This window comes from Equus caballus, chromosome 4 (assembly GCF_041296265.1).
Source record: "Equus caballus isolate H_3958 breed thoroughbred chromosome 4, TB-T2T, whole genome shotgun sequence".
NCBI classification, from domain to species: Eukaryota; Metazoa; Chordata; class Mammalia; order Perissodactyla; family Equidae; genus Equus; species Equus caballus.
Window position 1 is genome coordinate 96,702,752 of NC_091687.1, and position 14,329 is coordinate 96,717,080.

At 42.4% G+C, this 14,329-nt stretch overlaps 1 protein-coding gene across 1 annotated transcript in view; it reads right to left on the minus strand.

The window, feature by feature from the left end:
* The window catches only part of KIAA1549, a 126,690-nt gene that overhangs the window by 71,550 nt on the left and 40,811 nt on the right, over positions 1 to 14,329 (minus strand). The window contains exon 3 of the mRNA XM_070264305.1: positions 490 to 3,204. Coding sequence (XP_070120406.1) covers positions 490 to 3,204 — 2,715 coding nt within the window. The remainder of the gene's footprint in view (positions 1 to 489; positions 3,205 to 14,329) is intronic.

Below are 14,329 nucleotides of genomic sequence, written 5' to 3' on the forward strand. Positions count from 1 at the left end.
CCTTACACACTTGCCCAATTAACTGGTGGAACTAAACACGAAGGTGTTAGTTTTAACCATTGTCATCTACGCATCCACTGGGTTATGAGCTCCCAAGACAAAGATCCTGCGAAAAGCTTCTAAGGCTTGTTGAAAACTTATTTGTTCTTATTGCTACTACTAACATGTAATACTTTATGGGTGCTTCTCATGTGCCAGACATTGGGTTAATATTTTATACATATTAATGCATTCGTCTTTACCATAACCCAAAGAAGTAGGTGCCACTATCATTCTTATTTAATAGTTGAGGAAACTGAGGCATAGAGAGGCTAAGTAACTGTCCAGAGAACTCACAGGTGATAGGCAAAGGAGGGAAGATTACTAACCCAGGAGCTCCCTGGGGGCAAAGCCTGCACTCTCTACCATGCTGCTGCGCATCAAATAAGCATTTCATACAAGCACCTTAGAAGGATCACCCCAACCAAGTGACTTGAAGTAGGGCCTTACCAGTTGTGATCAAATAGGCATCAGGAACTGTAATATCACATACATATGGCAGCTTGGTGGTGACCAGTGCTGGAGTATCAACTGGTGCTTGAGGAGTGGGGGTGATCACCGGATGAAGGGATGGCAGGGGGAGCGTCGTGCTGCTTCTGTGGGGATTCTGACTTGCAGTTTTGCTGTTCAGGGTGGTGCCAATGGTATTATCAGGGGCAGCACTGGTATTAGATGTGCTCAGTTCAGTGGAGGTGTTCATCGGTAGGTCTGTGGGTGTGAATGACGGGCCCACAAAGATCGGCTCTGTAGGCAGAGGTGAGGGGGTCAGCTCAGAAACCAATGAGGACGCTGATGACGAGTACACGGCAGTGACCAGTACTGTAGTGGTAGGAATGACTTTGGAGAAAGAGGAAAAGACAGACGTGTGATCATTTGTAGCACTGATATCCTCACTGGAAGGTATCAGAGTTGAAAAGAGAGAAGACTCTGTTAAAATGGGTGTAGTACGAAAAGCAGTCAAAAGTGAGGTTGAGTGAGTTCCAGCAGTCCAAATGTCAAGGGTGGGCTCAGAACTGGAGGGCCCCAGTGTGGTGACTGCGGATTCATGGGAGATGAGTGAAAACTCAAAATAGGAGGTAGTTTCAGTGAGGGCTGAGGTAAAATGACCTTCAGAATCTGCCAGTGAAACTGTTGATGCTTCAGAGAACTTGAGAGAATCAGAGGGGAAGCTGGACCGTAGTGATGTTTCAGAGTAACTAGGCAGAACAGTGAGTGTATTTAAAAGCAAGTCTGAACTTGGCAGGAGCTGAGAAAATCCAAGGTTTGTGGAATTAGGAACAGAAAGCTGAGGTGACTGCAAGTGGATAGAGTCAGACAAGATAAGTGTCTCAACCAAGGTAGAAAAAGTCTGAGAAAAGAAGACTGACAAATCACTTGACATCAGAGATGGAGAAGAAAGTACTTCTGAAGATAGGGGGACCAAGCTGCTGAATTCCAGCAGTGGAGTTGAGAAAAAGCTAGAGGCAAAATCCAAAATACTTCCAGTTTCATGTTGGGAAAAACTGGCTGGTTCTCGGTCAGGGAAAAGTGAAGACTCTACTGAAGGAGCCAAAGTGTAAGACGCAAAAAGACTTGGGTCTCTGAGAGCAAGCGATGGTGTGTTTTTGTTTGCTGTGACGGGGAAAGATGAGTCAAGGAGAACACTGGTGGTGACCGAGGAAAACACAGCTGTTACACTGGATGGCATTACTTGTGTTTCAGCGACAGAGGACAAGCCCAAAGTAGCAGTATCGAGTGACACTGGTACAGAGAGGTGGCCGTGGGAAGGATACACTGGTGTGGTCATAACAATACTCATATCCGCCTCGGCTGAAATACCAGTGCTCCTTTCTGAGATTTCCACAGATCGAGAAGAAAGTGGAACTATCGGTCTTGAGGGAAAAAGTGTATTAAATTCTTGAGGCTCTCCTTCAAATTCAGAGAAGTCCACTACTACGCTGCTCAGTGGAGAGATGCTGCTCACTTCCAATACTGTCACAGACAGGGTCTCAGCACCATCCCCAGATCCCACGTCTTTCTCCATGAGGCTCGTTGACAGAACGTGCTGAGGCGACGCCAGAGTGCAGGACATGCACCATGTGTACGGTCTGAGTGAAGACATGGGGCTCCCAACGTGAGTCTCGGCTACATGACTTGGGACCACCGAATTGCCAGGCGATTGTGATGTTTCGATGGAGTTGCCGGCAAGAAAGGGGTTATATGAAACATCAGCAGGTTGAGTAGAAAAGGATACAAATGCAAGAGGAGTTGAAAACAAATCTGAATTTGTGCTGCTGCTGCTGCTGCTGCTGAAAGCAAGGGCTGTCTGTGATACAGTTGCAGCAGAGTACGTTCTTGGAGAGGTGGCTTCTTTCAGACTTTGAAGCAAAGCAGTGGTCACATCAGGGTATCTGTCTGCACCTGTGGCCAGAACATCCTCTGGAGACGGTGAGACCTCCTCCAAGCGGGGAAATGGCTGTTGAGTAATGCCATCGCCTAACGGCCGAGGCACTGAAGATGGCGCGCTAAAAGGGAGGGTTTCCACATCCTCTGTTCCTGAAGCCACGATCTCTGGCAAAGTCCTGCTTGGTAAGTGCCCATAAGTGTCAGTAGGATAAAGCACCAAATTCCTCCCAGGAGTTGGAATTATGCCCTCAGAAGTGGAAAGAGCTGACGGAAAAGCATCGAAATGACTGGGGGCCTCAGCACTCGTTGTTGGTTGCTGCACTGTGTTCTGCCAGGCTGACGTCACTTCTTCATCTTGTAAAGAAATCGCGGGTAATGATGGAGTCAGCATAGAGTCTAAGGTTTCCTCGGGCTGCCCCAGTGGGCCGACTGTGACATCCTGTATTGAAGAAACCGCATGGGAAGTGGTCCAGTGAGTTTCTGGCAAAAAGTTATCCATTTCATCATCATTTATGACCACCTCGTTGCTCGTCACTGACACGTAATTTGCCACAAAGATGCTGTGATCTGCTGTATTTTGGGTCAGTTTTCCTTGGTTAAAAAAGGTTGTATCAAAAGGAGTGGTAGATGGAGATGATATGACGTGAAGAGAAGGGCTTTGCTGGGACCCTGGAGCAGTTTCTGTTAAGGCCACATGTGCAGTGCTGTGCACGGTGCTCTTCTTCAGCGTGAGCTCCACGGAGGATAGAGAAAGGTTGTGCTGTTCCAGAGAGAGCTCATCTACAAAAGAAAATAAAAGCTGGGTCACTTGCAAGGCAATGAAAGTCATACTGCTAACATTTTGTTTCAGATACAAAAATTTACTCATTCAACAAATACCCACTCTTTGTGAATATCCACAATTCATAGTTAGAAGTTAAGCAGCTAATTGGAAGCCAGAATTACTGTCAGGCTAATAGCTGCAAATATTCATAAATTTGAGTACCACCTTATTTAAGCTTGTGTATGCGAACACATTGACATTTTTTCTCTTACTTCCTAACACCTCCACGGAATACTGGAAAAGGAAGCAGCCTTAGGAGGTTCTAGTCCATTCTCTCTCATTTATCACACGAGAAACAGGTTCAGAGAAGGTACTTAAGTCGATTACATGATCACCCAGACAGAGGTGGAGCGAAATCTGAATATAAGCCTTCCTTGACTCCTAAGCCCAGTTCTTTCTCTTCCATAAGAGTTGGCCCTTAAGAGAAATAAACATGACGACTCTGACAGCATGACTCATTACCAGGGAGGACAATTCAACAGTTTCCTAAGTTATAGGGCCTTCCACATTTAGGCCACAGACTATCTCCAGGCTCAGCTCTCATCACTCCCTGCTCCACTCTCACACCTTCCCCACTATGCTCTGGCCAGATGACCTACCTGCAGTTCCCCAAACCCAGATTCTCTCTGGCTCGGCAACTTTGCACATTCTTATCCCTGTGTGCGGGAAGCCCTTCCATGGTTCCACCTGGATAACTCCTACTGGTCCTGCAGATGCATAGACACTACCTCCCTCCTCAATACTCTAAAGCTGGGTTAGGGTTCTACCTGTGTCATATTCCTTATCATGCCCCACTGAAATTAACTGCTCATTCCACTGTGAGCTTCTTGAGGACAGGGACTATTGATCTATGTCCCAGTGCCCAACACAGTGAATGACACATAGTAAGAGTTCAATAAACATCTGTTAAATGAATGAATGAATGGTGTGTAAGGACAAGGTTCTGCTCTGCGTCAAAAGCATCCTATCATCCTCTCAAACTTTCATATTTTTTATCCTTGTATAGCTGTTATTATCATTTAAGTGGTTTAGATGTCTCCACCTGTAATTCATATATGCTGCATAGAGAGGCAGGATATGTGATGGCCCAGACCCCCGAGGAAAACCCAAGCACAGGGTACCATGCACTGCAGCACAGGCTGGGGACTGAGCAACTCTCATGACCCATAACACCACCCTCCTCTCACTTATCCAGTTTGTCAGAACACAAGTGTCTGCAATAGTGTGGGGATAATCTTGAATTCACTCTTTTTATTTTTTTAAAGTAAGCAATTTCTATTCTATTCCTGGCAATATGGCAGACTAGAGATCTTGAAGCCTTCCCACTTCCTAACACTGAATTATCCTTAAAAAATGTTCAAACATCCTTTTCCATGACTGAATGAGCCTGCAAGACAATAGGGGACATGTGCTGAGCACATGAGCAAAGCAGGAGCTGGACTAGGGAGGTCATCAAACACTGAAGTCACAGAGTGGCTAGAGGGACAGTGGACCAGATAGGTTAATCTGATCTAATTAACCTAATTAAAGCTAATCTTAGGCCACAGGGGAATGAGGGACAAGTGTTGGGTTTGGACAGGATAAAAACCAGAATGAGGACCATCTCTAAAAGCTGGAGACCTTGGAAGTGCCATACTCTCAGGGAAAGAATTAGGGAAAAAAACTATCCACCCCTCAGAGGACTGCAAGAAAAAGTATCTGTCTCAACTTTGACTTAGTGCAGATATTTTACAAAAAGTCTCCCCAAGTTTGCAACCTATAAGACTTGCATGGTCCTAAAAACTATACACTAAGAATTGTAATTTAAAGTGGACGAGGTCTCCAACAGGCACGTGAAAAGATGTTCAACATCACTAATTATTAGGGAAATGCAAATCAAAACTACAATGAGATATCCCCTCACACTCGTCAGAATGGCTATAATTAACAAGACAAGAAATAACAAGTGTTGAAGAGGATGTGGGGAAAAAGGAATGCTCATATACTGCTGGTGGGAGTACAACCTGGTGCAGCCAGTATAGAAAACAGTATGGAGATTCCTCAAAAAATTAAGCATAGAACTACCATATGATCCAGCTATTCCACTGCAGGGTATTTATCCAAAGAACATGAAAACACAAATGCATAAAGATATATGCACCCCTATGTTCATTGCAGCCTTATTCACAATAGCCAAGACTTGGAAGTAACCTAGATGCCCATCAATGGACAAATGGATAAAGAAGATGTGGTATGTATACACAATGGAACACTACTCAGCCATTAAAAAAAAAAAGATGAAATCTTGCCATTTGCAACAACATGGATGGAGCTTGAGGCTATTATGCTAAGAGAAATACCTCAGAGGGAAAAAGTCAAATACCGTATGATCTCACTCATAAAAAGAAGATAAAAACAAACAAGCACATAGAGACAGAGATTAGATTGGTGGTTACCAGAGGGGAAGAGGGGAGGGAGGAGGAAGAAAGGGGCGACTGGGCAGACATGTGTGGTGATGGATGGTAATTAGTCTTTGGGTGGTGAACATGAAGTAATCTACACAGAAACCAAAATATAATGATGTAAACCTGAAAAAAATAAAAATAATAAAGTGGACCAGGTTTCCAATGTCTATCAGAGGCTAACATAAACCACCTCCAGAAGAACACACTCTCAAACCAGGCATCAAAGTACTCCTGTAGCTAGAGTTCAAACAAACATGGGTGCAAAATTAAAAATTACAAAACACGTAAGGAAATAAGGTACTATTTTTAAAAATCAAGAGAAATTCCCCCCAAAAAAGTCAAAAGAAATCCACACAAATGGTATCAGATCTGTAAAGACTCCAGATATTATGGGATATATTTTTTAAAGTATGTTTGTTTAATTTAAAATAATAAAGAGGGACTGAAAACATGATCAAAGAACGAGAGGCTATAAAAAAAAAAAAGCCAGAAAGATTTAAGAAGAACCAAAAGAACATTTAGAAATGAAAATACATAATAATTAAAATTTTAATACTCAATATACAATATATAACAAACAGCAATTTAGACATAGCTGAAGAGGGATTTAGTGAACTGGAGGATAGATCTGAAAACTACTCAGAATGGAGCACAGTGAAACAAAAGGATGAAAAATATGAAAAAGAGAAGTTAAGAGACATGGAAGATAGAATGAGACAGTCCTACATACATGTGATCAAAGTTTTTAAAAGAAGTAATAGAAGGAATTGGGTAGAGACAATGCTCAAAGACGTGATGCTAAGAATTGTCAAAATTAATAAGAGACGAAATTCAGAAAGACCAAGAAATCCCAAGCAGGATGAATTTTTTAAAAACCCATATCTATGCATGATGATACCATAGACAAAGAGAAACTGTAAATGCAGTCAGAGAAAGGAATGGCAATTACACTATCAGATAAGTACTTCACAGAACTAGGAGCCAAGCAACAATGAAACAAAATCTTCAAAGTGCTGAGAGAAAATATCTGACATCTTAGATTTGAATAGCCAGAAATACTCTCTATTTGTTAAAATAAGGGCATTTTCAGATAAATAAAAAGCAGTTATACTGACAGAAGACCTTCTTGTTTAGAGAGAAGCCTCTCTAAACAAGGATTACTTCTAGAGGAAAGGTAATTATCCCAGAAAGAAGATCTGAGAAGAAGGAACTGAGAATAAATAAGTGATAAAGACATGGTTAAATCTAAACAAACACTTATGGTATAAATGAACAATAATACTACTACATAATTTGTGAGGTTATAAACAACATAACAGAATTAAAATAGCTTATGACAATTGCACAGAAGCTGCGAGAGGGGCATCCAGGGGTACTTGTGACTCACCAGTAGAGATGGAAATCAAGAGTTAAGACAAAACTCTGTGTATAGACTTTGTATGCATACACTAAAATTTGTAAACGACATTTAGCTACATATTTATACAAATCAAATATTTCTAGCTGGTTCGTTAGCATCTGAAAGTCACAAACTTACACCAGATACAAGCTGCTTAATTTAAAGGGTCACATTCCTTTCTATGTAATATGACTTTTAAAAAGGAATAAGCGACCAAAGAAGGAAACCATTTCTTAGAGATTATTATTATATTATTAGGCATGTGTTGCCTTCTATACAAGCTGGCTGTAGGATTTCTTGTCTATTTGCTTTTACTATTTACCTGTCCCATGCCAAGTGTGGATAAAAGTAAACATGATACTTATTACAACCTGGGTAAAGGAGCAGCTGTTCTTTTCTACAGTGAAGGTTAAAGAGTTACAAATTTAAGAAGTAATGAAATCAACTTTCTGTGTAACTATGTAGCACACAGACCTGAAAGTTTTCCTAAGGATAAATCATCTTGTGTGTCTGTTTTAAAACTCTGCTATATTTTGTTTTGAAATAAATATAAGATCTGAGAGAACGATATCTTTTAAAATGAATCAGAAACATATTTGTAAGTGCACTGGAAGACGGCAAGAGATAAAATAGCAAAGAAAAGCAACAATCAGTGGTTAATTTATGAGCCCAAGTATCTGAAGCAAATTAGAATTCAGTCAACTGCCTACAGAGGGCAGCGGGCAGGGAAGGGCAAAGTGGTCAAAAGGACGAAACATTCTCCTGACTAGGGAAACAGAGGAACAAAAGCTTCCTATTAAGAACTGTGAAGTGTGCCAAGCTGGGATGCTTCCCCCGACTCCCCGCCTTCAGCCAAGCCCCGAGAGAGAGAAACCAGCTGTGAAGACACAGCAGCTGAAATGCCACGGGGAATTACTTCTGGAGTTAATTCAGGAAGAGGTTAGAAAACCCAGGTGAGTCTCACTCCCAGCAGAAAAGTCTGTGCGGACTCTAATTTCAAGCCCTGGAGATCAATTTTCAAGCTCTAACGCGTTAGTCCATAGAAGAGTGAAAGGTTCTGCCTGTGATGACAGAGGGAAAGGAACAGGGTTGGGTGACACAGTGCTCCTCAGACTTCTGCGTGTACGCGAACGAAGTAACGGTGAAAACGCAGGCTGTCCAGCAGGGCTGGGGTGAGCGCTGAGCTTCTGCATCACTCCCAGGTGGGGCCAGGTCTGCAACCGTACTCTGAGTAGCAAGTGTTGAGGCACTTCTCCCATGTGACAGCACAACACATACTTACTGGGTGCCTACCTTGCACCGGGTCCTGGGCTAAGTTCTTGCCATGCTGATGGAACAGAGCAGGAACTGCCCTCCTGCCATGCTGATTCACGGTGATTAAAAATTCACAAGGCAAACTCATAGAACATACACTGTCAAGAGTGAACGCTAAGGTAAACTCTGGACTTTGGGTGACAACACTGTGTCATGTAGGTTTGTCCATTGTAACAAATGTACTGCTCTGATGGAGGATGTTGATAATGGAGGAGGCTATGCTTGTGTAGGGGAGGGGGTATATGGGAAATCTCTGTACTTTCCCTCAGTTTTGCTGTGAATCTAAAACTGCTCTTAAAATAAAGTCTTTTTTAAAAAAACATTATAGAGACCACCTCGAGGCTGAGTGGTTAAGTTTGTGCACTCCGCTTCAGTGGCCCAGGGTTTCGCCGGTTCAAATCCTGGGTGCGAATCCTGGGTGCAGACATGGCACCGCTCATCAGGCCATGCTGAGGCGGTGTCCCACATGGCACAACCAAAGGCACTCACAACTAGAATATACAACTAAGTACTGGAGAGCTTTGGAGAGAAGAAGGAAAAAGAAAAGAAGATTGGCAACAGAGGTTAGCTCAGGTGCCAATCTTAAAAAAAAAAACTCACATAGAGCTTTTTAAAAACTTTTAAAAAATTCATGAGGGAGATGCCTGTCTCTAGGAAGTTGTTGGTCTTACTCAGACATGCAAGATAATTTGGTGTTTTATCTTTTTTTTCCAAGTCATACTTTTCTATCTGGAAATCTTCCCTAAATATAGTAGTCGATCATGGAATGATAGACCTTTCAACCTGAATGGATCCTTTAAGACCACGTCCAATCCCCTCACTTTGCAAATGAGGCTCAAAGAGTTTAAGCAGACTTGCTCAAAATAGCACCCAGGGCAGGGCCAGCCTGGAAAGGTAGGTTTCTGAGTTCTCAGTGGTTGAATGCTCTTTACACAATACCACATTTAGCCAAATCAGCCCATTTAATTAAAATTGCTAGCAAAGAAATTATGTTGAAAAACATATTATAATGGAGCTGAAGCACATGCTAAATTCTGTTAATAAAACACATGCAGGGGCAGGCCCAGTGGCACAGCGGTTAAGCGTGTACATTCCACTTTGGCAGCCTGCGGTTTGTCAGTTGGCATCCTGGGTGTGGACATGGCACCGCTTGGCAAGCCATGCTACGGTAGGCGTCCCACATATAAAGTGGAGGAAGATGGGCATGGATGTCAGCTCAGGGCCAGCCTTCCTCAGCAAAAAGAGGAGGATTGGCAGCAGATGTTAGCTCAGGGATAATCTTCCTCAAAAAACTCATGCAAAGGCACACTTTTAGAGCTGTGAGGCCCACCATCTACCTGGGGACAGCTCACAGCTTCAATCATGGGCATTGGGAAAACAAAACATCCTCTGAGGGCTGGCCTGGGAAACCCAAGCAATAGCAGCATCAAAAATCTCTAAACAGCTTTAATCCAAACAGAACCATGATTTTTGCTTCTTTGCTAAATTGTGGTGTTTTCAAAGCACGATGAGTCATCTCAGCTCTCTGTGGATATTGAGTTTACTGCAAAACAAGAGCCCCCTAGAATTTCTAAGAGTTTAAAAACAAAAGTAGATAATTAAACCACTATCCAATTTGGCAAATCTTTAGCAATTTTTATTCTTCTTCTAGTTCTCAGGCTTTTAGTGCCATTATTAAATGGAGGTTTTCAATGCCATTATGAAAGCCATCCTCCCCCTTTTCCTCACCTTTCATTTTTCTCCCTGATTTAGAAAATAGAGTCTTTCTTCCCTTTCTTTATTCAACCCCAACTGGATACTATCCAGAGGAATTTCTAAGACTGCAAAGTAACCACTTGAACTAGAGCTGACCCAACCAACTGCATCTTCTACCAGGTTACTCTCTCCTCCACCTGGTAATGATTTTATTATCAAATATCACGTAGATAAGAAATACTATTTATAAAACTATATTTGTCAGGTATAGCTAATACTATAAAGAATACCTGAGTATCCATCATCTAGTTTTAAAAAAAGACTATGACCCTTACTTCTGGCATCCTCTGTGTACCCCGTTCCTTCCCACCAATGGAACCACTATTTTGAATTATGCACTTCTCAGATTCTTGCTTTTCTTTATAGTCTTGCCATATGTATGTATCCCTAAAGAGTATATTCTTCAGCTTTGCATGTTTTCAAACTTCATCAAAATGGAATTATACTGCAAATATACTACTGCAACTTATTTTTTCCACTCCGTATTTTTAGATTCATCCATGAGTGTTGTTTTCCTTGTAGCTGTAATTCATTTATTTTCACTTCAACAGAAACTCCATTGAATATATTCATTCATATCCACTGAATATGAATATACCAAAATTTATCTATCTACTGTTGATGGACAGTTGGACTATTGTCAATTTTTGTTATTAGAAACATATCTGACATGAACTTTTTTACCCATCTTCTGGTACATATATGCATATATAAAGTATTACGTATGTGTATGTGCATGTATGTATTATGTGTGTATATGTGTATGCATGTGCATATTGTAAGTATGTCTGTGTATATGTGTGCATATGTGTGTACGTGTGTGTATATGTGCATGGGTGGATGGGTGTGTATGCATGTATGTATGCATGCGAATGGAACTGCCAAGTCAGAGGACATGTTCATCTGCAACTTTACTAAAATAATACCAAATAATCTTTCAAAGCAGTTAAACCAATTTATATTCCCACTCTTTTTTTTTTTAAAGATTTTATTTTTTTCTTCCTGAAGCTCTCCAGTACATAGTTGTATATTCTTAGTTGTGGGACCTTCTAGTTGTGGCATGTGGGATGCTGCCTCAGCCTGGCTTGATGAGCGGTGCCATGTCCACACCCAGGATTCGAACTGGCGAAACCCTGGGCCGCCAAAGCGGAGCGCACGAACTTAACCACTCGGCCACGGGACCGGCCCCTATATTCCCACTCTTGATTGCTGCAAATCCTCACCAATACTTAACACTCCTAAACTTTTACATGTTTACTAATCTGGCTGGTATGAAATCTTACGATTTTAATGTGCATTTCCCTGGTTATAACAGACTGAGCCCCTTTTCCTATCTGCTGGCCACTCATGTCGCCTCTTCTAGTGTCTTTTCAATTCTACTGCCCATTTTGCTATTGGGTTGTCTGTCTTTTTCTTTCTGATTCGATGGCATTCTTGATATATTTTGGATACTAGTCTTATGTCAGTTATAACTTCACTAAGTTTGCGGCTTGTTGTTTAATTCTTTTTATATGGTCTTCATGAACAGAAGTTCTCAATTTCAATGTGGTCAAAATTTATCACTCTTTTCTGTTACTGTTTGAGATTCATGAGTGTGTGTCTTAAGATGGAAAGTTTAAGAAATTCTTCCCTACACTAAAAGGCATAATGATATTCTTCCATATTGTCTTCTAAAAGTTTTAAGGTTTTGCCTTTCTCGCTTAAAGTCAAATGTGCCTGGAGGTATAAGGTGTGTGCATGCATGCATGTGTATGTGTGCGCGTGTGTGAGTGCATGTGTGTGTGCACATGAGGTAGGGATGAGGACAAGAAAGTCCTGGGCCAATGTCACTCAAAGTGTGGTCGTACTTTTCATTACCCATCTACAGTGAGATAAGGTGCTTGAGCCACATATAACTCAATGCACTCTTCCTTCAGAGAGTAGGTTGTGCTGCAAAACTATGTCAGCTAAACCAGGCAGCACACCCTGTGAGGGGTCAATTCATGCTCTGGTCCCTTATCTCATCTCGGATGGAAAACAAGAGTTTGCAGGCCAGCTCATTTCACAGTACTATCTGGGCAGAGGAGTGGGATCTGTGCGAGGCCCCAGAGAGGTGGGGGAAATACCGGTAATGCAGCCCACGGAAGAACACAGAGAGGACGACCAGTATGTCTGGGAAGGAAAGACAAAGAGCTCCAAGATGGGGTTAGAGGAAGGTAGGGGATCAGACCATGCAAGGCTTGGAAGCCACGATGCTGAGGATAAGGAACAATATCATGAATGCAGCGGGAAGCCACCAAAGGCATTTAAAAGCATGAGAATGACATGATGAGGCTAATAGTTTTAAAATCCTTCCTGGCGCAGTGTGAAGAAGAGGTTAACAGGGCAGGAGGAGACGTGGAGAGATCAGTTACATGGTCACAGTAGTTGAAGCTTGAGATTTTAGAACTTTGCTAGTTGTGTGGCCCGCAGACCATCAGCATCACCTGGGAGTGTGTTAGAACTGCAACATCTTAAGCCCACAGAAACCCTACTAAGTCAGAAACTGCTTTTAACAAGCTCTGCAGGTGATTCATGGCCCGTTAAAGTTTGAGAAGCACCAGCCTGAGGTTTATTTTAGAGAAATCCACGTGGAGATACCAAGGTTGCAAGCGGACACATGAGCCTGAAGATAAACCTGCAAAAGAGAGAGAAGTCGTAGAGGCAGGGGGAAACCAGGAACGTGAGATGACAATAAAACAGAAAAGGTGTTTAGGAGTCAGGAAGGGGTCACCTGTATGGAATGACCGTAAGAGATGAAGAAAATGAAGGCTGAGAAGCACGTCCTCAACGTGACAGGTTTCTTTGGCCTTGTGGTGGCAGAAACCAGGTTGCCATGGGTTGAAGAGTGAATGACAGGTAAGGAAATGGGGATTATGTGCAGACCACTCTTTCAAGAGGTTTAGCTGCGCAGGGCAGGGGAGGGACAGACGGCAAGTGGAGGGGTCCAGGGAAGGTTGGTTGGTTCTCAGACGATAGACAACAATCACTGAGGAGCTTGTGAAAGATGCAAGCTTCTCAAAATGCAAAATGGCGATTTAATCAAGGGAAAACATCAGACAAACCCAGGGACATTCTACAAAATACCCGACTCCTCAAAGATCGCAAGCTCATAAAAGACAAGGAAAGAGTAAAGAGCTGTCACAGACTAGAGAAGAGGAAGGAGATGTGACAACCAAATGCGATGTGGGATTCTGGATTGGATTCCAGAACAGAAATAGCGGGAAAACTGGTGAAATCCTATAAGGTCCGCAGTCTAGTTAACAGTGTTGCACCGATGTTAATTTCTTAGTTTTGTTAACTCTACCATGATTCTATAAGATGTTAATAAGGGAAGCTGAATAAAGGGTATATGGAAACTCTGTGTATTAATTTTGCAACTTTGCTGTATGTCCAAATCCTTTCAAAATAAAAACTAAAATAACTCAGGTCCTCATTCAGTAGGTTGAGTTCAGGAATTGGTGTGTGGGTTCGGGTTTGCTTGCTGTTGTTCTTGTTGTTCTGGAGTCTGATTCGAACCAACACCACGGCTAATTCTAATGCGAGTACAGGGTCCTTTCTTTGAAAAGTGCTGGACTAGGAAGAGGTAGAAGACGCAAAGGACAAGTGATGAGCTCACGTGGCTGAGAAGGAAGAAAGTAATGGAACCCAGAGGGGGCGTGGCCTTTGATCCTCAACTGGAAGAGAAACTGAGGAGTGAGTGCAGAGACTGGTAAGTTGTACGGATCTGCTGGTGAGAACTTACGGGAAGCGTGGTCACAGGTGAGGATGGAAGAGCGCACCAGGAGAGTGGAGAATGTGTGAAACAGACACGGAGGAGCAGGGAGAGAGGGCTGCCGGCAGACATGAAACAAGACGGCCAGGCTCTGCTATGGAGGTTTCCCATCTGAGGAAAAAGTGCTCTTCCCAAATCAGCATTTTAGGCTACAGTTGGATGTGGGGATATACCCAAAGAACACTGATGAGCTCTCTGCACAGAAAAGTACCAACCTCAGGGCGAATGAAAAGTAACTGCATCAACTCCCAATACTTTAAGATCTCAATACCATGTAAACACTTCTTTTAGAAATCTTCCCGTGACATCTTTTGTTTCGCAATGTTAATTAAGTCACAGACAACATTAAAATATCTGGACTGCCATAGTTCACATCT